We start from the raw sequence: 22,702 nt of genomic DNA, 5'->3' as shown, positions 1-22,702 counted from the left end.
CCTTTCTTTTATTCTTACAGCAGTCGCTCCTGATTTCTCCGCCATGATGAAAAGTCAGTTTGCTTTGGCTCACTTCAGAAACTTGTAGATATTCTTCCCACAGTGCATCTAAATTATGTTCAAAGAGCACATTTTGAAAGATTCAGCAAAATGTATTTTTCCAATTTTATTCCTAATTACATAACAGTAATGTGATTAAATTTACATTTGCTCTATTTTTGGTGAGTTTTCTCAGCAAGACAGGTATAGAATAAAGTTATTGAATGCTAAAGAGGAATCTTACACTAGATGTCCAGCAAGGAGTTCTTAGAATCCCCCCTATATTCTCTTCAACTCAGACAAACCATCTTAGTTGTTTTTGTCATTTTGTTTGGAGTTCATTTTCCCCCATCTCTTTTTCCTGTTTGCTTCCTTCCATTGAAGACTTGTGCTTGGGTTTCCATCATATGTTTGGGCAAGATTTCCTTCTATAGTTATCCTGCAGCTCACTAAGGAGATTCTCTCTACCCTCTCAAAACAGTATGAAATCTACTTCCATTGCTGGGCAATATCTAGTCATTGACTTAAAGCCTGCCAGTGTTTCTTTCTAATCATACAGAGACACTTTTTACTGAGTGACATGGTTAAAGTTCTCCTGATTTCTCATCGCTTCTCTTGCAGGTATTAAAAGGTCAGGACTGGTAATAGACTCCAGTCTCTCACTTAGTAGCATAGAAGCTGCTAGACCAGTGTTTCTCAACCAGTGGTATGATTATCCTTAGGGTTCACAACTGAAATTTGGGGAGAGAACAAAAATTCAGTTAAGTTTTACAGTGCTTTATTATTTTTGTATTTTTGCTCCCAAAAATTTCATCACCTGCCCAGCTACAATTAAGTTGTTTATACAAATGTGTTGCAATAGTAAAAGAATTGGTGTGTCTGAAAAATGTAGGTATTGGGGGTACTTATGTATTTTTTTTAAAGGGGGTATTTTATAAAAAAAAAAAAGGTTGAAAAACACTGTGCTAGACAAGCCCAGAGAGTTCTAACTAGTTATTACTCTGGTCTGATTGAGCAGACTACAGTTCTTGGATTAGGGAGGATGTATGCAGAAAACTTTAATTTTTCTGTAGCACATTTGAGTTGTAAAATAAAAGCTGGGTATCTGCTGCTCTGGTCTCTTGGGTTTTCTGAAGAACTTTACAGCAGGCTATTTTAGTATGTTCATATCTTAGCTTGGGTGATGCCATAGTGATGAAACTCACAAATATTGTAAATGTGATTAAAACTTTAATCTAGTTGAAGTAAAACTTGGAATTTTCAGAGCTAGAAATTAAATGTGACTTGAAACGGCTACAAAGTAAGTACATGCAGATTGATAATCCTGCTTTTCCTGAAGGGATGACTGTACGCTGCATTGACAGAAGGGAACAACCTGAACTAGAAGGTGTAATCTCCACTGATTCATTTGACTAATATTGTACTTCCTTTATAATGGGCAAAGCAATACCCCCACTGTAAGAGGAACATTAGTGGGCTTAATTTTTTTAAATACGTCAAAGAGAGCCTCCTTGGAAATTGACTTGATTTGACCAATTTTTCAGAACTTGACATTTTAAATGACCATCTAAGGGAAAAAAATTGCTTTAATTGGTAAAAGTACAAGAGAATTGAAACAGTAGGTATCAGTTTTTTAGAACAGTAATGCTTTGATATTGAAGTGGTGAGAGCCATATAAATACTGAGATGTCGGCTGCTGCTGCTATCAGTTCTAGTAATGTGTCCATTCTGGCTTAGGACAAACAAGTCATCTTGGTATTTTAATTTGTTATGGAGAGGTCATCTGGAAGCTGAAACAGTACTCTTTTGCTGCATAAGTACTATGTTTCTAAACATCACAAAACCAAATGCCCTCACTGTTTGCATTTTTAAGATTTTAAGAAGCGGGTTAAGTTAACACAACTAAGGCTTTGAGCACACTGCAGACTTCTGCTAGCATTAGGGATGTAAAATCCCATTTAAAATGTTAACTGTTAACCTGCCTGCCTTGTCATGGGCAGGGGGCTGCTGGAGTAGCTCCTGTCTGCGGTGTGGAGGGCTCAGTTTACATCCCTAGCTAGCACGGTTATGTTGCTCAAGGGAGTGGTCCATGACCAACATAGCTGCACTGGCAAAAGTCTCTGGTGTAGATGCAGCCAACCCAATCAAGTGCAGTTTTGCCTTAATAGTCGCATCTGTCCTAGGAGCACTTTGGCAGAATAATATAACTGGCACTCCTGCTGTAGACATGGCCTAAGTTTCTAGCTAAATTTGGCAGCCAACTGTTGCTCTTCAGTGTTGTTCTAAACTTTCATTTGCTAGTCGTTTTGCTCGTTATGTCTCAAAAAAGTTTGTCCACAGCTTTATAAGGGTCTCCCCGTACTTCCCACTTGAATCACTTGATTTTCTTATTTGTGATGTATGAGTGTAACCATTTAACCTTTACGGCCAGGGTGGGGAACCTTGGGCCTGGATGCAGCTCGCCTGGATCCAGCCCCTGAGGCTTAGGGGCCCCCAACATTGGGGAGCCTGCACTGGCATTCCAGCTTTGTTCTGCAACCGAGCTAGAGTATACACCATCTATTAGGTTGGTCCCCCCTAGTGTCTGGTGTGCGAGGGGAATGTGTGGAGTGTCTTTCTCCTCAGTCGGGGACCACGTCAGTGAGGTTTTTTTGTTTGTTTTTGCTTAATCCCTCTGTGCGGCCCCTGACTTTTTGTGGGTCAGTGGCCTGTGACCCCCAAAAAAAGTTCCCTGCCCCTGTTTTACAGAAACAAGCTCATGCTTATTAGTTAACCATTTACATGCCAATTATCAGTCCCATTCCCAGGTTGCTGGTAGCCACCACACACTAAGTTCTGTATTAGCAGCGCAGGATAACAGTTGGCTTCCCAGGAGCGAGTCTGGCAGGCAGAAGCCGGTATGCCCCAGAAGCCAGCTTAAAAGCCGGCTTCCAGCACACATCGGCTACTAGGGAACTGGTTGCTGCTCCACACTGGTAGCTCTGAATTAGAGTCTGCAGTGTGGGGCAGCAGCCGGCTCCCTGGATATGGAGCTAGCCGCTGGGAGCTGGGACATGCTGGCTCCGGCTGCCAGTCTTGCTCCCAGAAAGCCAGCTGTTGCATTGGGCAGTGGCCTCTTTAATATACTACTTATACTACAGAGCCCACAGTAGGATGTTAAATTTTGACTAATTGAATAGTCAATGGGATTTCCATCGACTATTGGATTAGTTGATAAGAACTCCCGTGTTCTACCTTTGAAATGCACGAGAGCCCAAGCGAGGGCTCTTGTGCATCTCTAAGTTGGAACATGGCGTGAAGCCTGGGGCCTGTGGGGAGTCCTGCTGACCCTGGGCTCCATGTAAATGCTTCCACTTTGAAATGCACAAGAGCCCCAGTGTTCAGTTTTCGGGTTTCAGAATCTTGCACGGGTTCCAGGCGCCATGCTATGCTTCCTCTTTGACATGTATAAGAGCCACCATTGGGGGGTCTCCCAGCCGGCCCAGGCTCCACGAGGCCCCAGGCTCCCAGCGGGGACTCTTGTGCATTTCAAAGTTGGCCACTTCTGTGCCCCTGTCCCTTCCCATGGAGCTGTAGCTGGGGGGAACCAGCTTTTAAGCTGGTTTCCTCCAGCACCCCTTCTTCTTCCCCCTTTGCTGCCTCTTTGTGATAGAAGCAGCAAAGGCGGGGAAGCAACTAGTCAGCTAGTGTGTGTCGAATATCCAATAAGCTTTTGCTAGTCTAGTCGCTTACATCCCTAACTCACAGCCGGCTTCCTAGGAGTTGGGCTGGGAGCCAGTTCTGGTGTGCACCGGCTGCTGATCCTGCTCCCGGGGTGCTGGCGGAGCTGTAGGCTCTTCAGTATAAGCTTTATATTGCAGAGCTGGCAGCGTGTAACAGCTAAGAATATTTAGTGATTACACAGTTACATTATTAACATTTTAGCATCCCTATTTCTTATGTCTTTTCCAAGGGTTAGTCTTGTGTTCTGGAATCATAGGTGCTGGTCTGTAATCAGCCTCATGGGAGGGTCCATTTTGTGTGCTGGGCTCCAAGGACCTGTGCAGTTCCACATGGACAGGCTTGTGGTCTCCAGGACTCAAGACTAGGCCAGCTATCTCTGTCTCTGTGACTCCCTGCAATAAATCCAATCAAGGCTGAATCCTGCATCAGGGTTTCTGACACATTGTTTATAGTAGGGCTGGGGAACCATTTTTGGATCTGGAGCTGCTAACCCAAAGAAAACTCAGTTGGGCCACACATTTGAGAAGTGCCCCTTCTCTTCTCTTCTCCCTGCCCCCCCCAAAACCCAAACCCTCATTGACATGGCCCCCAATTGAAAAGGGGAAAGACACTCCCCACATTCCTCTTGCATATCAGAGCCTAGGGGCCTCTGTCTGGTAGATTTTTTTTTGTGTGGTTCAGCCCCACGGGGGAAGAGCAAGGGGGCTGGAGTGCCAGTAAGATGTCTCGAATGCTGGGTGGGGAGCCCTGAGCTTCAGGGGCCGGATCCAGCCGGGCTTTAGGTTCCCCATCCTTGATTTACAGTGAAATAGGCAGCCTTTCAAAATGAAGGAACTAGCCACCTGGCATGCACAAGTTGAAAGTCCTTAGGTTAGCACAGAGAAGCAGAAGTTAAGCTGTAATTCACCCTGGTCAAACCAGTGCCATGATGAACAAGCCAAGCTGCAAAAGACTCAATCTCTTGCTGTCCCCCTCCCCTCTGTCTGTCACCTCAGGATTTTCTGCTGTTTGGTGTTAATAGTGTAGTCATTGGAAACCAGAAACTTAAGCCTTTGTATTGCTGGTTTTTCTGATTCAAGGTCAGTTTCAGCCAGTTGTTTTTATGACTTTGTCCCTTCCATCCAGAGTGTCCATTCCATCCAGACTCCTGCCCTCATGCCTTCTATGCACTCTGAGCAGGAACTTACTTTACATTGTGAAGTGCAGAGGGAAACTCAGGCACAAGTAGATTTCATAAAAATTACAGGAAATTCCCACTGTTGCACTTTCTCCCTTATCTTGCTCATAAAGGGAGATCTGACTTACTGCTTTCCTTGGCATCCTTTATGTCAACTGCTCGGTAGTTGAGCTTCTCCAACCAAGAGTTGCTAGGGAGGGTTTTCCTTTAATTTCTGCAGATGAATCTGGGAATTTATAGTTAGCAGTGTTTTACTGATCCATCCAAAGCCAAACTAGTATTGCAAAACTTTCTTGAGTTGATTAGCAGGTTTTCATTTTTTTTGGATAGTGCTCAGTTGTAACAGTTGACTTTGAAAGAACTATATCTGTTCTTTATTCAAACTTTTCACCCTATTTACTAATGAAGCTAGTAGGAAAAGTTCCTGAGGAGATAAACTTCTATGTGCAATATATTAGTAATAAAGTAATCTTAATACAGTAAACTTCCAATAATACGTCACCTTTAGGACCCAAGGGGTGTCGGACTGTCAGAAGAGGGGGCTATGAGGGGTCTGGGATGGTGTGTGGGGGATGCCACCACAGACCCCTCATAGCCCCCCCTTCCGATAGTCCAGCTCTGGCCCAGGCATCCCTGATTCAGCCGCTGCTGGTCAGTTTCAGCAGCAGCTGAATCGGGGACACCTGCGGCAGTGCTGCTGGGTTGGTCCAGTAGCGTCGCCCCTTGGCGCTGCAAGACCAACCCGGCAGCACCCCAGCTGCTCTTGGGGACACCTGGGGCAGAGCAGCTGGGGTGCTGCCGGGTTGGTCCTGCAGTGCCGAGGGGCAGCACTACCAGACCAACCCGGCAGCGGCAGCGCTCCAGCTGTCCCCAGTTCAGCCGCTGCTGAAATTGACCAGTGGCTGACTCTGGGAAGCCTGGGGCAGTCCTCTGGCTTCCTGGAGTCAGCTGCTGGTCAATTTCAGCAGTGGCTGAATGGGGACAGCTGGGGTGCTGCTGGGTTGGTCCTGCAGCCCCGAGGGGCAGTGCTACGGGACCTACCAGGCAGCACCCCAGCTACTCTGCCCCCGGCTTCCCCGATTCAGCCGCTGGTCAGTTTCAGCAGTGGCTGAATCGAGGAAGCCGGGGGCAGAGTAGCTCCAATGGTCTGGCTGCACTTCCGGGTTCCTGATGGTGCCGGACCATCAGATGCCGGACCAGTGGAGTTTTACTGTATAGCAGGCATTGTCACCTATGGAGGCTAATTTATATTTAGATGTTAGAAAGTATGGGATGGCATTTACCTGAAGGATTCTTACAGTAGACATGTAATACAAGTACCCTTTTTGGTTGCAAATGCAATGTTGAGAGTACCCTACAAGACTTGAAAAATTGGAGAGGCAAGCAGACCCCATTAATGGATGTAAACATATACCTCAAAACTGCTTTTACTTTCATTGTAAGCCCTTTTGACACAACATCTTTCTTGTTTGTATTTTTTTAAGAATAGCTTAATTTTTTCCCCACAAATTAATTAAAGGGAAGTAATCTTTTAAGATTGTTGATCTCTATAGGGATGTTAAATATCAGATAACCGATTAACCTAATGAATTCTAATCGGTTAGTCAATTGTTCTATAGTCCCAGTGGGTGGAGCCGGCAGCCAATACACTCCAGCTTCACTCCCAAAGAGCCCCCTGCCACTCCACACTATTGCCTCTGAATCAGAGGCAGCAGTGTGGGGTGTCAGGTGGGAGCTGGTTCGCAAAGGGAGCCAGTTTAAAAACCACCTCCCCTTGCATACTGGCTGTTGCCTTGTGCTGCTGCCTCAGATAACGAGGCAGCAACATGGAATGGGAGCAGCCCCTGTCTAGGGGAGTGTCTGAGATCTCATATCCAGCGCGAGCCGGAACTCAGCTGGGCTGCCTGCCCACCCGGCTTTTAATGCACTTTAAATGCAGAGCCACAGCAAGGGTAGGTACTGGACCTATCGCAAGCCAGGACTGAGCCATGCTACTGGCCAGCCTGCTAAACAATTTACTGGCAAGGGGCAGGAGACTGTGCGTGTGTGGTCTGTAGTATTAACCAGTGGTCCCCAACACGGTGCCCAAGGGCACCATGGCGCCCTCGGGGACATTTGGTTGTGCCTGCCCCGGGCACGTGGTGCGTGGCGCATGCGTGGTGCTGGAGCCGGACCTGGGCGCATGGCGCATGGGGAGCGCTCTGGCCCCTGGGCAAGCGGCGAATTGGGCGCTCTGGCCCCCGGGCGCGCAGCTATAGGGGGGCGCTGGCCCCTGGGAGCGTGGCGAATTGTCCGCCCCAGCTCCCGGGTGCACGGCTATGGGGGGGACGCTGGCCCCGGGAGCACAGCAAATTGGCCTTCCTGCCCCCGAGCATACAGCTATGGGGGGGGGGGGGGGAATGCTGGCTTTGGATGCCTGGCTCTGGAGGATGCTGGCCGCAGGCTTGCTGCGAATGGGCAGCCCCCCCCCCCCCCCCCCCCGCCTGTGACCACACGGCGCATAGGGTTGCTGGCCCCAGGCACGTGGCTCATGGGGGTGTGGCGTATGCGCAGCCCCGCCCCCGGGTGCGTGAGTGTCTCTGCCCTCTGGCACCTGGCAGGCGAACGGCCACGCCTCCTGGCACCCGGCAGCTTCAAATGGTTGGGGACCACTGTATTAACCTGTAAGCTTCTGCTTATCTGTTAATCGACTGCACTATTACATTCTTTGTTCTCTAGCTGTGGACCATTGAGTGTTTACTGATCCTCAGAGAGCTGGTTGCTTATAGAATGCTGGTTGGATTTCATTACATTATTTGGCATCTGGCTTAAAATAAACTTTCCTATTTTAATTGTCACAGATTACATGATTTGAGTGGGAGGGAAGATACTCCACAAAGACAGATATTGAAGAATGGGCGGCCTTATTTTTGGTCATGAGATGATCCATAGGCTACAGAAAGCTATGGAGTTTAATTTTGGTGAAAGCTGCAGTGCTGAACTGATAAGTTCAAAGATGAATATCTGGAGATATTACACTTTGCCCCGTGTAATGTTAACATTTCACTAGTAAGCTACTTAGCTTTCACCACTGCTGTGTTGATTCTAATGGTGGAAACAACTCTGATGGGAGCTAGTGTGGTCACTTTTGTTCTTCTACGTCACGTGTCAGCAATCTTTTCAAACCAGAGAGCCAAGCTACATCACAATTCAGAACAAGAGCTGTGTAAGAGTGTTCATTTGCATGACTAAACATATGCAACTTAATATTATTGATAATTGATGTGGTGATTAATAAAAGCATAAATGAAATGTTGTACTCACGGACTTTATTTAATGGGAACTCTGCTGCTGCATCATTTTGCACATTTCTTTGAAGTTTATATCATAACTGGTCAAATATAGCTTCATGCATGCATTCAGGCTGTCTTCTGTCAATCTTATGGCAAGGGTGAGGAAGTGAGGGTGCAGGAGTTGGGGTGTATGATGGGCTCAGTACTAGGGATGTTAAATTTAGATTAAATAATCGAATAGTCAGTGGGATTTCCATTGACTATTTGATTAGTCTATAAGGGTGCCTCCACCTTTGAACTGTAGGAAGAACCCCACTGGGCTGCGCTCCCTGCTGCCTCAGCCTTTGAAATGTACAAGAGCCCTGCTGGGGCTCTTGTGCTGTTTCTGCTGCGATTCTGTTTTTGAAATGTACAAGTGGGGACTGCTTCAGTCCCTGCTCGTGATGTTTCCACGTATCTCTACCCCCTTTTCCCGCAGAGATGGTGCTGGGGGGAACTGGCTTTTAAGCTAGCTCCCCCCAGCACTGGCTCCTGCTCCCCCTTGCTCTTTCTCTGAGGCAGCAAGGAGGGAGGAAACAACTGGTTGCATCACTAGTCGACTATCCGATGACTATCTGATAAGCAGAAACTTGACTAGTCTCTTAGATCCCTACTCAGGGCATGGATTTGGGGTGGGTGGATGGTGCGGGAGTGTTATGACAGGACTGGGGATATGGGGGTGCAGGAGTTTGGGTATGTGGGGATATGAGGGGCTCAGGGCAGGGGTGTTCAGGTGTATGATGGGCTCAGGGTTGGTGTATGGGCGGGGGGGCAGAAGTGTTATGATGCTGCGGCCAGATGAAGGCTTGTTGGCCAGGCTTCATTCTTAAATAGAGTAAAATATTATGTCCAACACAAAAGGTTACAACATTGTCTGTCTTTATGGCAGGGGTGGAGAACCATTTTTGGGTTGGGGTCACTGTCCAACAGAAAAATCAGTCGGGGGCCACACAAGTGAGAAGGGCAAAAAAACAACCTCTCCAAAAACCTCCAGCCCTCACTGATGTGCCCCTCCCCCCCATGGAGGCAGAAGGGAAGGGAGAGCTGCGGTTCAAGGTCTCAGGTCAGGTTAACTCTTCTGGGGTTCCAGGGTTAGTAGATTTTGTGCCTCCCCCTCCCCACCAGGCTCTGGGGTGGGGCCAAAAATGAGGGGTCCAGTGTGCAGGATAGAGCTGCCAGTGAATGGCATAGAGATGAGTTGCAGAGTCTGGGTGTGAGGTAAGGTACAGGAGCAAGCTGGGACTAGGTGTCTGGCCAGGAGGGAGGGGGCAAGAGTAGGGTGTTGAGTATGTGACTGGTCATGGGGCAGGGTGGTGTTGGGCATCTAGCTGGGGAGTGGGGGCAAGGGTGGTGGTAGGTGTCTGGCCAGTGGTTTGGATTGTGATTTAGGTCAGGGTATTGCAGTGCAGTATTCTGGGAGGAGGTATGGGTTCAGGAGAGGGTCAGAGGGTTTGGGTTATTTGGGGTAGGAGAGCAGAGGGGAGTAAGACTTGCAGCCCATTTCTCACAGGAGCCTGCCTTGCCCTCCCTCACACAGGCTGCCTAGCCATATGCTTGGTTACTAAGAGCCTGAGATGAGGGGGATTGGTGGTTCACACGCTGCCTGTTCTTCAAACAGGCAGCTTTCATTGGCCAGAACCAGTCAATGGGATTGTGCTGGGGGTGGGAGCAGCCATGAGGTACTACTCCCCCCTCCCCTTTCTGCTCATAATTTGTGGAAAAACAAACAGCCCTGCAGAAGCTTTTCTGTGTGAGGGGCAGGACAAACAGGGGAGACTGCCTGGGGCTCTCTGCTGTTTCTGCGGCCAGATTGTTTTGCCCAGGCCTGCTACAGTGGAAGCATGTACTCCCTGCTGGTGGCAGGGGGGAGGCAAACGGGGGCTGGACTTGCTTCTAAAGAGCCATAGGTTGCTGACCCCTGTTCTGCGCCAAGCCTTTACTTTGCGCTTGGCACTTGAAGACTTTTGAGAGAAGCAAAATACTTAAGGAACAGTGAGTGACTATCTTTCTTGGACGCAAATGAGGGTTTACCTTCTTGCTGGTACCTTCATTTTATTGCCTGGTCCTATCTCTTCTAGGCTTTCTTCTTGTGAATAACTTGAAACCTTGTGTTTTCTCCTCCTTGTAGGCTTTCTCAGGAACCTGAAATGAACAAGTGGCAGTTTCACTGCTGCTCCCAGGATATGGGCAGACTAGGAGTCATAAATCTATCCAATGTCTTGTAAACTTGACATTCCGTCTGCTTGGCAAACCTGAGTAATAGGCACTGGAGCTGTCTGCAGATTGGGGAAGACAGTGCTGTATCTATTTACCTTTTAGATCCCTTCTGGAATTACCTTCACAATTATAAGGCTAGAAACAATCCCTCACAAACATTTGGAAGATTTCCTACTTATTACTGGCAAATGTATTTTTCAAACCCTTACTTTAGTGCACACTGTGTCACTATGGACTATCCTTTCTCTCCAGCTTTTTTACATCTCATCTTAGTGTCATCTGCAAACTTGTTGAGGATATAATCCATCCCATCATTCAGATAATTAAATGGATATTTAAATTGGTTGAAGTTGTATCCACTTACAAAAGACTAAATTTGGTCTATAGTCTAAATTAAACTGGTGAAAGCAAATTGTTGGCCTTCTGTGCATAGAATCAGATTAGTCTGGGGATGTTCTCTTATTATTGTACTTTTACTGTAATGATGGTCTTTTTTTTAAAAAAAAAAAGACCCCATTTTATTTGCACCTTAAGTTTGATTTATCTTTGCTGCTGCAAAAACAAACCTGCCCTATTTTCAGTACCACGTAAGTAACTGCTGTTACCGCAAAGGAGGAAAACAACCATATCGGTGTTTGCAAAATGGGAAAGACAAATTACATAGTTACACTTCAGAATAGGTTTGCTTCTTTGTACACTCTGTACATAAGTCTAATGTTGAATTTTTAGCTGCAGAGAGTTCCTGCAAATTAGCTGGTTTATGCATCAATGGTGAAAACAATCTGGAGTAATATCCATAGAGTTTGAGTAATCTTAGTTTTTTAAAATAAATCAGGATCTGAGCTTATGAAGTATCTAGAAAATGGCCCACCTAGTATTATTTATCTATTGCTCCTGTTTTGTTCATTCTAGTCACTGTTCTGGAATCTTTGCAGCCACTTGAAATAAATCTGGATATGGATCATCTTGATCTCACTATATGCAGAGCCCTTCCTGCTGCTGAATTTTCATTCCATTGATTTCTTCTATCTTGTAGCAGTATTCTTGGTTTATTCATTGAGCCATCAGATTAATCACATAATATATCCAGGATGGGCATTGGGTCTGTATTGTTTGTGACCTGTTCCTATTAGATTCAATAAACTTGTAGAAATATCTAAATAAATATTAATTTTTAGCCCTAAAAAATTGACCCGCTAAAAACTGTTAGCGCTGGATCCTTCTGAATCACCAATAAAACTAATTTGATTGCTAATGTAAATGTCTGCTCTGTTTCAGTGTTGTTCAGCTCATTTATTCTGTTCTGTGAAGATCCTAGAAATAGTTGTCCTTATTCTAGCAAGTCATTTATTTTCAGAGTTCTGTTGTTAAGAACTGTCAGCAGTTAGCTTTCTAGTGTAGATCAGCACTACTCCTTTGAAGATTTTTTTTTTTTTTTTTTTTAAACTTGGTCTGACTTCTGCATGTTTTATTTCCCATTTGAAACTTTGCCAGACTGAGGCTTCAGTCCCTTGGGATATAACGGATTACAGCACCAATATTTTTAAATTTATAACTATTAACTTGTCTTTCTTTTATGGCTAGTAGAATACCATGGTCTTAGAGGTGGGTACCTAAATGTAATGGCTAGCTTAATAGATTTTTTTTCCCCCATATTAGATTTTTAACTTTTATTTCTCTTTGAAATAATAAACCATTACTAGATACAATACCTTGTGAAACTGCCTGGCTTGTTGTAGTTAACTATTTTTTTTCTCTCCAGGGATTACTGTAACTATAAGAGCCTGAGGCACAATGGGAGATGATAGTGAGTGGATGAAACTGTCCATTGACCAGAAATGTGAACACAAGGTAGGAAAACTTGTCCCTGGGAGCTGGCTTGCTCCATATACCTACTAATTACACCAATGTGAGTAGAGTCAGGACAATCCCATGTTAAAGCATGTACCTTTATTTGAAACTGCCTTCCTTCTCTTCACAAAAAAGGGGACTAAAAGCTCCTGGAGCTGGCAGACTGCTCCTGGGGAGTGGTGGAGGGCTGGCTGCCAGTGGCTTGCTGGCTTATGTTTTGGGGCCACTGGGTCAGGGCAGTGACTGCTGGCTCTGGGCTGGCAGGCTTGGAGCTGGCACAGGCACTGTAGCCAGAGTCTATCCCTTTAAGGGCTCTGGGAGGGCGGGAGGGAGAGGTGTGTCCTTGGTTGAGGCTGGAGTAGCCACCAGAGCAGCCTGGGAAGGCTGGAGGCCCCCTATTTAAAAATAAGTGTCTACATAGCACTTATTTCGAAATAGCTATTTCGAATTTGGCATTATTCCTTGTAGAATGAGGTTTACCAAATTCAAAATAAACACTCTATTTCGAAATAGCAGTTTGGCTGTGTAGGTGCTAGGAAAGTTATTTCGAAATAAGGGCTGTTATTTCGAAATAACTTGCTGTGTAGACATACCCTAGTTGAGTAGTTGATGGAATTTCCATCAACTGCCAGATTGGCTGATTACCTGCAATTGAGTATTTCTAGTCTGGTTCCAGTTGCTGGCAAGGGTGGTTGAGATGGGAGGTCCTTTAAGGTCAAAGTGAATGTACTAAACCTGTGAACTTAAGGCACTTTTGCACCCTTACACTTCATCTTACTGAACAAACTGGAAGAAGGGTAACCAGACACTTATGGAAGTATTAAGGCTGATCTAGCTATTTTTAAAAAAATCCTTAGGAAAGCATGAAAGATTATCTTAATTGTGAAAGCTTTTATTAGAATCACTGTGCCTCAAAAATCCAGGATTGGTCCTTACAGATGTGACTTAATTTTTATGTAGTACACTTTTAGAAGTTGGTTTTTCATGAATAATAAAGTTGGGAGGCACCTATGCTTTGCCTGACACATTCATATATGAATCTTGGAGATTTCCACAGATGCAATACTTGGATGATTCAACAACTGTCAAGAGTTGTGACTTCTTGTATTGAGCCAAAAATACCCCCAGCTTTTTTTGGTGGCTTTTTTTGTCACTGGGAAGTTTGGAACTACATCTCAGACATTGTTTTGATGTGTTGCATGCATTTTAATGTTGAGATCATCATTGGAAAGGATTCATCTGGATTATATTATTGCCCATTTTATATAGACAGAAGTTTTAAAGTATTTTCATAACTACTATTCTAAAATGTGCTTGTTTAGCTTGCCTATTCTAAGTAATCCTGCTGTATTCATTTAAAATAGCAGTGGTGGGGTTTGTCTCCCCCCTTATCTCAAAAGTCAAATATGACCTAATATGTATTCTTCAGGACATATAGGATAGGGCAGAATAAACAATGTCTGTAACTGAATAAATGTTTTAATCATAGCCCTTGCCGTGTTCAAAATTAAACCAGTTGTTCAAAGATAGTAATATTAGAATACACTTAGGACCTGAACCTGTACAGAATTCCCATTGAGGGGAAATAAGAGTTCTGTGCACAAAGTTCCTGCAGGCTTTAAACCCTTTTTCAAATTGTCATTTCAGAACCAAGCAATAATACCCATGTGGGTAAAACTAACTGTTGTATGAACTGATGTTTCTTAATGGAGAATAGGAAGGCTAGCTGCAGCTGGTGAATCTACACATTTTGTTGACAACTAATCTTGTGTGATTGCTATTCTTATCCTGTGCTTCCTTTGGACAGAGGCAACCATTCACGCAGTGTACTAAGAAAGATGGATCTAAACAAGAATTGATAGAGAGCTAAATGGCATGCTATTTAACAAAATGCAGTGTCTAATTTATGACTTATTTTTTAGCTGTGGAAAGCCAGAGTGAATGGCTATGAAGAAGCTCTGAAGCTTTTTCAGAAAATAGAAGATGAGAAAAGCCCTGAATGGTCCAAATATCTGGGCCTAATAAAGAAATTTGTGACAGATTCCAATGCGGTGGCTCAGTTGAAAGGATTAGAAGCAGCACTTGCCTATGTTGAAAATGCTCATGTAGCAGGAAAGTAAGTCCTTTCTCCTCCTTAATGTTATATTTTGGTGATCATTAATATGACCTTCCTAGAAAGAGCTATATTCTGTGCAGTGGCCATGCCAAGCATTTCTGCCATGTTGCCTGTTAACTCCCTGATCTGAAGAAACTTTGCCTGGATGGCAATGACTCTATGTTGTGACTGTAATTTTCTTGTATTTATAAATTCTTTGACACAAATGTCTTTATACTCCAAATCCTAAAAAAAAAAAAGTTTTCTGAAACAGGAAAGACCAATAAAATGCAATGAGTTGAATGAATGGATGCCATTAATAGGGATTTCTTTTTCTCACTTGACCCTAATACAGTCTTATAAAAGACTGCTACAGTTATAACTTGAGAAGGGTGGAAGTGGAATAGAAATTTTAAAGTCAGAAATCCTTCAAATGAAACTGAACTCCTCTTCAATAGATCTAAATGGAGTGAGTGGAACAAATAATTAGCTGTGGAACAAAGTCTTTTTCTCCTTTATTCTTTTGCAAATCCCTCCTTCAGTCAATCTTTTTTTTTTTTCCTCTCTCATCCCTCAAACCACTTCTCTATACCAAACTTACATAAAATCAAAAGATTTTAAAAAGAAACTAAAGGCCAGAGTATGCAACTCCATAACTACTGTATAGGAATAGGGATGTTAAATTGTGAGTAATTCACTATTCGATTAGTTGATAGGGCCCCTAGGACTGTTGCTACACATCAAAGGTGAAAGTGCTGCGTAGAGCCCAGGATAGCTGGGGGCTCCCCTGCTGACCCTAGGATCCCTGTGGCCTGCTGCTTGTAACACCACGGGGAGCCTGATGTCAGGCTCCCTGTGGTGTTTCAAAGTGTCAGCACCCCATGGAGCCCGGGGTCTGCCCCACAAATGGCACTTCTGCTTTGTATCCCTGTCCCTCCCCTCCTCCTGATAAAAGCAGCAAGGGAGCGGGGAAGCGACTTAGTCGACAAGCTATCTGATAAGCATTTGCTTATCAGATAGTTGACTAGTCCTGCACATACCTATATAGGAGCCTTCTATGTGAAACCATGTATGAGGAGGCAGTGTATGTATATGTATTTCCTTCAAACACTCAACTTTTGGGTGACTCCTTGGAACTCATAAATCTAGTCTCAGGTGACGTTGTTATGCATATAGTCAAAGATTAGCGTGCTTATTTGTGGTAGTGGTCACTAGTGGGATGAGTCTGACAGTACTAGAACTGAATAGTCCTACCACAAGAAGCTTTCAATCTTAGACAAAGCACAGCAGGCACATGAAACAAGCATAGAGGTGGGGAACATTAGCATTTGTGTGTGTAGAGCCCAGGCAAGTTCACTGAAGTAGTGGAGCAAGCCTTTAGGGAATGTAGGTTTAACCTAAATATGATCTAGCTTTGTGGTCCCCAACACGGTGCCCATGGGCGCCATGGCGCCCGCGGGGGCATTTCTCTGCGCCCGCCAAGTGCTCAGGGCTGGCCTGGCCCCGGGCACGTGGCGCATGCGCCGTGCTGGAGCCGGCCTCGGGCGCGTGGCACACGGAGAGCGCCGGCCCCGGGCGCGCGGCGCTTGGGGGAGGAGGGGGAGGGGAGAGAGCGCCGGCCCCGGGCGCGCGGCGCTTGGGGGAGGAGGGGGAGGGGAGAGAGCGCCGGCCCCGGGCGCGCGGCGCTTGGGGGAGGAGGGGGAGGGGAGAGAGCGCCGGCCCCGGGCGCGCGGCGCTTGGGGGAGGAGGGGGAGGGGAGAGAGCGCCGGCCCCGGGCGCGCGGCGCTTGGGGGAGGAGGGGGAGGGGAGAGAGCGCCGGCCCCGGGCGCGCGGCGCTTGGGGGAGGAGGGGGAGGGGAGAGAGCGCCGGCCCCGGGCGCGCGGCGCTTCGGGGAGGAGGGGGAGGGGAGAGAGCGCCGGCCCCGGAATGTGGCTATGGGGGCCCCCCCCCCGGGCGCCCGGCGGGAGAACGGCCACGCCCCCTGGCGCCCGGCAACCCCAAATGGTTGGGGACCACTGATCTAGCTTCTAAAAGGTGAGGAGTAATTGGAAGAATACAAAGAACTGCGTTCATATGCCTTGTGGGTCATAGAATTAATCACATTTGCTGTTCTTTCTGCTGAAAACTAAAGCTGTCATCTGTTTTCAGGACAACAGGAGAAGTTATTTCTGGAGTTGTAAATAAGGTGTTCAATCAGCCTAAAGCCAGAGCAAAGGAGTTGGGTATAGATATATGTTTAATGTATATAGAAATTGAGAAGGGGGAGCCTGTACAAGAAGAGCTGCTAAAAGGCTTGGACAACAAGAACCCTAAGATTATAGTAGCATGTATAGAGACATTGAGGAAAGCACTGAGGTGAGTTCTTTTGTTTATAGTCCAAATGCTGTTAAGTAGTGCATAATTTATGTAAGATTGTGGAGGGCTCTGAAATTTAGTATTGCTGAATCTTCTAAATTGTAATACAACTACAGTAAAATGACTCTCTTTAAATGGCAGCATTTATCCTGACAGGTACAGTGTAGAAATTAGTCAGATGCAAATGTTTTCTCTGCAATTATTAGTCTTGTAACTTGATCGGTTTTAGTATTGGCAGTCTGTTTGCCAGACATTGTTTAATATTAAAAACTCTGAATGACAGAAGCAGGGTTATGCCCAGCAGAGCTAATGATTCCAGGCTTGGGAACTTGCCTCTTCTGAACAGATAATTGAATCAACTAGAACAATTGTAAATAGGTATCTTTGAGTTTAAAATAAAAACAGTTTTCTGTGTTAAGAAATGCTCCCCCTGCTGAAAAGTAATGCATCAAATTATGTAATCTATTAATGTGGTGATTGATGAAACAGTCCTCACTTGGGATAGTCACAGCTTTCACTAAAGAATTTGATATAATTCAGACCATTCCTAAGTAAATTTTAAATGTCTTGATAATTACATGCAAGGTATGACAAAAATATCTTGTACAGTGTTTATTTTGAAGCTAGAATTGATGGGTAAGGGAATTTGGCATAACCCATGTTTTCCTAGTAGGAAAGGCTGTAACATGAAAACTTCTTAGAAACCCAATTAATGTATAAGTAATTTACAGAATATCTTGGGCACAAATGTCACATGAAGCATCTTAAATGTATCAAAGCGGCAAAAGCATTTTTCTTATAAGTTTCTGAATATTTTTCTATTTTAAAAATCTGAAGATACAAATTCAGGAGTTCCACGTTGTATCCGTTACTTAATTGTCCCCTTGATCTGTAGACTAACTTTTTAAAAGAATATCTCCTTGAAAGTCTCTAACTTCACCAGTCTATGAAGTTTTTGTCAAACCTGTAGTAGTTCTTTGCTAATCTTGGCTTGTTGTTGCTTTCCTCTTTTCTCCACCAAGATAATTTTTCCCCTTTCTCAGTCTAAGTATCTCTAAATTTGCAGTATCTGATTGTGTTTGATGTATGATACTGTCAGTATTTGGTATGTGAAATAGAAACTTTAAGCATAGGAATCTCTAGAACAGACGTAAGTGGCCAGCTAGTGTGCTGACGTACGAGGCTGGCCTTTGTCATCCCATTTACTGTTACTGCAAATGTCCTGTCTCAGCCTATTTTTATTTGACGATAAATGCCTCAGAATCCTATAGTAGTGTCCTAGATTTAAGAGTAATAATCAGTTATAAATTGCCTTTTTGAATCACATGACATCTTGTGTTATAAAACAGTGTAATTGGGGAATCTAGTGAGCAGCCTTAACCATTTGATGTTTCAGCTGTAGCTCCTTCTATAGTTAAGGTCAATCCTTTATACTAGTCTATAAAATCATTTTATACACGCCAAAAATGAGATGGTTAAACCAAATTGAAAGTGGAACTTGCCGTTGACCAATAGGATTAGGCTTTTTTGGCATTTCTAACATTAATACTGTAGAACAGAGATTTCTGCCTTGGTGGCTCATTCTGTATATTGAGCAGGCATTTTTGATCTATGTGCATGAGCACCTAGATATGCCTGGTGTGTACCAATTGGAACCTGTTGGTTTTAATTAATGTTCCTTCAGTATTCATTCTCACACTTCTCAGATTTTAATCTGCTATTGCCATGTTAACTACCAGAATTCTTCCATAGTTACTCATCATCCTTAGTCTCAACATAACCATAAATGTATGCTAACATCTGAGCCAACATTGGCCCTAGTATGCTTCTCTGGGAAACTCTGGTATATATTAACCTTTCTTAGCATGGGATGATTGTCTCATTTGAATTCTTTTTTAATCAATGACTGGAATGTTTCTCCTGCTGCTAATATGTTTCTTAAAGCTTTTTGTGAACATTGATAAGTGTACACCAGCATCTGATCAGTTATTAGTTGAGAATGGAGAGAGTACTGATGTGGTCCCATTCAGTAGTGATTAAAAGTTGAGACACTGCAACAGGCACCACTTGCAACTTGCAGAATTTTCTAAAGGGTAGATGATCAGGTTCAAGGTGGGGTGGGAAGGAGTGTGCGCATATGATAAATATCAGTGTGTCAAAGAATGCACTGTGAAGTACCTTGTGGCTCACTAATTTGGTCTAACAAGTGGCAAAATAACTATTGCTTTTCTGCAGTTCGCTTCCAAAGATAGTGAAAGGAGATTCTAGTGTGATTAGAATTTGTGTGACCTAATTTTCTTGTCTAAGGAGATTTCTAGTTCTCTTGCAGGGGGACTGACTTAAGTAGCAGGTTGGATTACATGCTTTGAAGTGGCTTCAAAAGCCTGATTTTATTCCAAACTAGATACAGGAGGATAGGAATTGTGATAGTGCTATCATTCCTTGACCCAAGAAATGAGTAGCTTCTGATTGGTAAATGATGACAATACATGTTAATCGATGGAACCATTCCTGATTGTGTGTATTACAACACAACCTTTTGTATGGGGGACAGCCTATGAAAGGCATCAGCTATACAAACAGCTCAGTTTAGAGCCCAGCTTTATCAAAATAATGGCTAGCTAATGATGATGCTCTTTGGCTGACTTTGGATTTTATGCTCTTCCAGTGACACTTTTATGTATTTTTTAACTTGCAGTGATTTTGGTTCAAAAATAATCTCACTAAAGCCAATTATCAAAGTGTTGCCAAAACTCTTTGAGTCTCGAGAGAAGGCTGTCCGAGATGAAGCCAAACTCCTTGCTGTAGAGATCTACCGCTGGATAAGAGATGCTCTGAGACCACCATTACAGAACATAAACTCAGTTCAGGTAGGCTACAGGAAGTGTCTCAGTCGGAGGAAAGTTTCTGTGAATGAAGGTTCATAAATATTCGTGTTGTTATTCACTCATTCTTATAACTTCCCCGCTACATACTTTACATTACTGCTCTCTACAGATAAGTGTTCAAAGTTGGCCCAACTCTGCTTATTTCGTGAACTCTAATGCATATAATGGCAGGGCTGTAGCATAAAGACTTTCGTATACTCAGCCAGCCATTCTTCCTCTTTATTTAGTCCATAACCTCTTCACAAAACCCCAAAATAACTTTTTTCCCATTGATCTAGCCTGTTGGTTTTAGTAAAAATTCCCTTCGCTGTGGTAATGCTTTTATGCAACCTAAATATAACTAGACCATCCTGAACAGTGGGTTTACCATACTTCTGGGAGAAGGAAGTTTAGCTTTGTTGCCTCTTGCCATCCCTACAATAGGACAAACATTGTAGGATTATAATATCATTGCAAGAGAACTGAAAAGGCTAGCCCATCCATATTATAAGCTTAGAACCTAAAGAAAATTCCTGATAATTTAGGGAAAATGCCACTGCTTTTAGTAAGGTGGAAGTTTGCCTAGAGTAATCCTGTATCAGTAGGTGGAATGTTCTGTTTTATGCTTTAGGCCTCAAGAATTAGTCTTGTGATTCTTACAGCTAAAAGAACTGGAAGAAGAATGGGTCAAGCTGCCACCAGCAGCTCCCAAACAGACCAGATTCCTGCGTTCCCAGCAAGAGCTAAAAGCAAAGTTTGAGCAGCAGCAAGCAGCTGGAGGGGATGCGGATGGAGGTAAGAGCTAAAAGCAAAGTTTGAGCAGCAGCAAGCAGCTGGAGGGGATGCGGATGGAGGTAACCTATGTGATCTTTATACTCTGCTAGGAAAAACATCATTATTAAGACATTAGACCAAAAAGATGTATTGAACGTCAGTGTAAAGCAATAGGTCACGCTATCCTATCAACAAGATACAGCTAGGGGAGAAAATAGTATCAACATCCCAGTACCAAAGTAGCAAAACTGTTACCATTCATAGTCTACTTCCCTTCCTGTGTTTGATGAAGAGAGCATGGGGACATGTAAGAATGAAATCTTGTCATGACAAGCCTCTCTGCTAATGCTTGCATATCTCCACTAATCATTCTTTCCTGACTTGTAGGAGGAGATGATGGGGATGAGGTTGTCCCACAGGTGGATGCTTATGAGCTACTGGAAGCTGTGGAGATTCTTTCTAAACTTCCCAAAGACTTTGATGACAAAATAGTAAGTATAAACAATTAACTTTTAACTCTACAATATTGAGGACTGATGGATTTTTAAGGATGATTTACATCCTGCAAATAAATGGTGGGGTTACATGAATAATAGGGAGCTGACCTGCAAGACCGTGTCTGATCTGCAAAACAACTGTAAAATCAAAAAGCAAGATGGAAATTGAAATGTTTGAGCGCATTCTAGCGGTTAGCTGTAGCCACCAAGCTTATAGTATATAAGGATAGTAAGGGTATTTGAATTTTTTGGCATGAAGGTAGGCTCTAGAGTCTCTAGTCTGTCCGGAGGGAGCTTTGATAGAGCTGTTAGTGGTCTGATCTGCACAAATGTAGAATGCTTTGCTTTTCAGGAAGCCAAAAAGTGGCAAGAGAGGAAAGAAGCTCTGGAAGCTGTTGAAATGCTGGTGAAGAATCCCAAATTGGAAGCAGGAGACTATGCAGACTTGGTGAAAGCTCTTAAGAAGGTAAACATCTCTGTACCAGATATATTTTGTGCATTGGTTTATTCTAGTAAACTGCTTAGTGCCAGATGAGATTTTAAGGACTGAAAGGCAGCCTCTGGTCACAAGACCAAATACTGGTGCTATGCTAGTGTCCAAATAACACCTTAGGCTGATCAGACCCACTGTGATCTTAAATAGAGTGGTGCTTAAATTGTTTTGGCTTGCTCTTGCCCTGTTGAACATTAGGAACCTATAATCTTCTCAAATAAATAGTATGAGACTCCAAGTAGATTTTTCCTCTCAACATACATTTGGGTATATGTGTCTTCTCAAGTATCTGCAAAGGCAGTTTAGAACAAAATATGATGGAGAAAAATACTGAAAATCAGTGAGATGCTCTGACCTTGTACTGTGTTCAGGCCTGGTCATCCTTCCTTCAAACAGAATATAGCAGAATTAGAGGAGATTTAGAGGTGTACCATGACTCATTAGTCAGGGAAAGCACATCCCTATGTAGAGTGGCAAATATTGAGGAGTACTTGCATTTGAGACAAAGGGAATAGGATAAAGACATTTGGAGTAGCATGGCATAGGGAAGATAAGATAAGATTGGATGCTGTTGCTGTAATAAGAAAAAGGGGTGCTCAGTGACATTGCAAAATGGTAAACGTTTTTCCATACTGTTTACCAGTAGAACACAATTCAATGGAGAAGACTTCTCTCATCCAGCACTTGTATTTCTAATGGAAGAGTATATCATATGGCTTCCTGACTGAGACTTTAAAATTTGCCACTACCAATGTGCCCCTCTGAGCACATGCCTTTTAAAGGCTGCCCTGAAATGAACTTCTTTGTGATCAACCACTATTAAAAACCATTTATTCCAGGACACTTTCAATTAATGCAGACTCAATTGGAGGGAGTAGAAGTATTTGTGGAAAGAAGAGGAATCTGGTTTCTGATTGCCTTTGACATTGGGTCTGTCATGCACTCTGTAAAATGTATGCACATATTCGTGTGCGCGCACACATGTACATGCACCTCCACTGAGTTTTGGGTCTCTGGTAGAAGCAACCAAATGACCCTTTTGAATCCAGATGCAAAACATAATTTGCCCAAACATCCTAAAACTTGAGCAGATTGCAATTGCAGACTGGTGTATGGCCATGTAATTTTTGCTGGGGAAAGGGGGAATTCTGCACACACACAAAATAAAAATTCTGTGCACAAGATTTTAAAATACTGCATTATTTTGACACAGAAAATATGCAACAAGTTTAGTTTATTTTGGTAATTTATTTTTAAAATACCCATTAGCAAGTATGTCTAACAACATAAGACAACCAAAAAA

At 43.8% G+C, this 22,702-nt stretch overlaps 1 protein-coding gene across 5 annotated transcripts in view; it reads left to right on the top strand.

The window, feature by feature from the left end:
• The window catches only part of CKAP5 (cytoskeleton associated protein 5), a 106,233-nt gene that overhangs the window by 6,184 nt on the left and 77,347 nt on the right, over positions 1 to 22,702 (top strand). For all 5 annotated transcript variants that reach the window (XM_075927597.2, XM_075927598.2, XM_075927599.2 and 2 more), the window contains exons 2-8: positions 12,230 to 12,318; positions 14,241 to 14,434; positions 16,562 to 16,768; positions 19,467 to 19,638; positions 20,298 to 20,430; positions 20,797 to 20,900; positions 21,259 to 21,372. In XM_075927597.2, coding sequence (XP_075783712.1) covers positions 12,262 to 12,318; positions 14,241 to 14,434; positions 16,562 to 16,768; positions 19,467 to 19,638; positions 20,298 to 20,430; positions 20,797 to 20,900; positions 21,259 to 21,372 — 981 coding nt within the window. In that variant the 5' untranslated portion in view covers positions 12,230 to 12,261. The remainder of the gene's footprint in view (positions 1 to 12,229; positions 12,319 to 14,240; positions 14,435 to 16,561; positions 16,769 to 19,466; positions 19,639 to 20,297; positions 20,431 to 20,796; positions 20,901 to 21,258; positions 21,373 to 22,702) is intronic.

This window comes from Pelodiscus sinensis, chromosome 5 (genome assembly GCF_052426305.1).
Source record: "Pelodiscus sinensis isolate ZL-2025 chromosome 5, ASM5242630v1, whole genome shotgun sequence".
In the NCBI taxonomy this organism is placed as follows: Eukaryota; Metazoa; Chordata; order Testudines; family Trionychidae; genus Pelodiscus; species Pelodiscus sinensis.
This window is presented reverse-complemented; position numbering and strand designations above follow the sequence as displayed.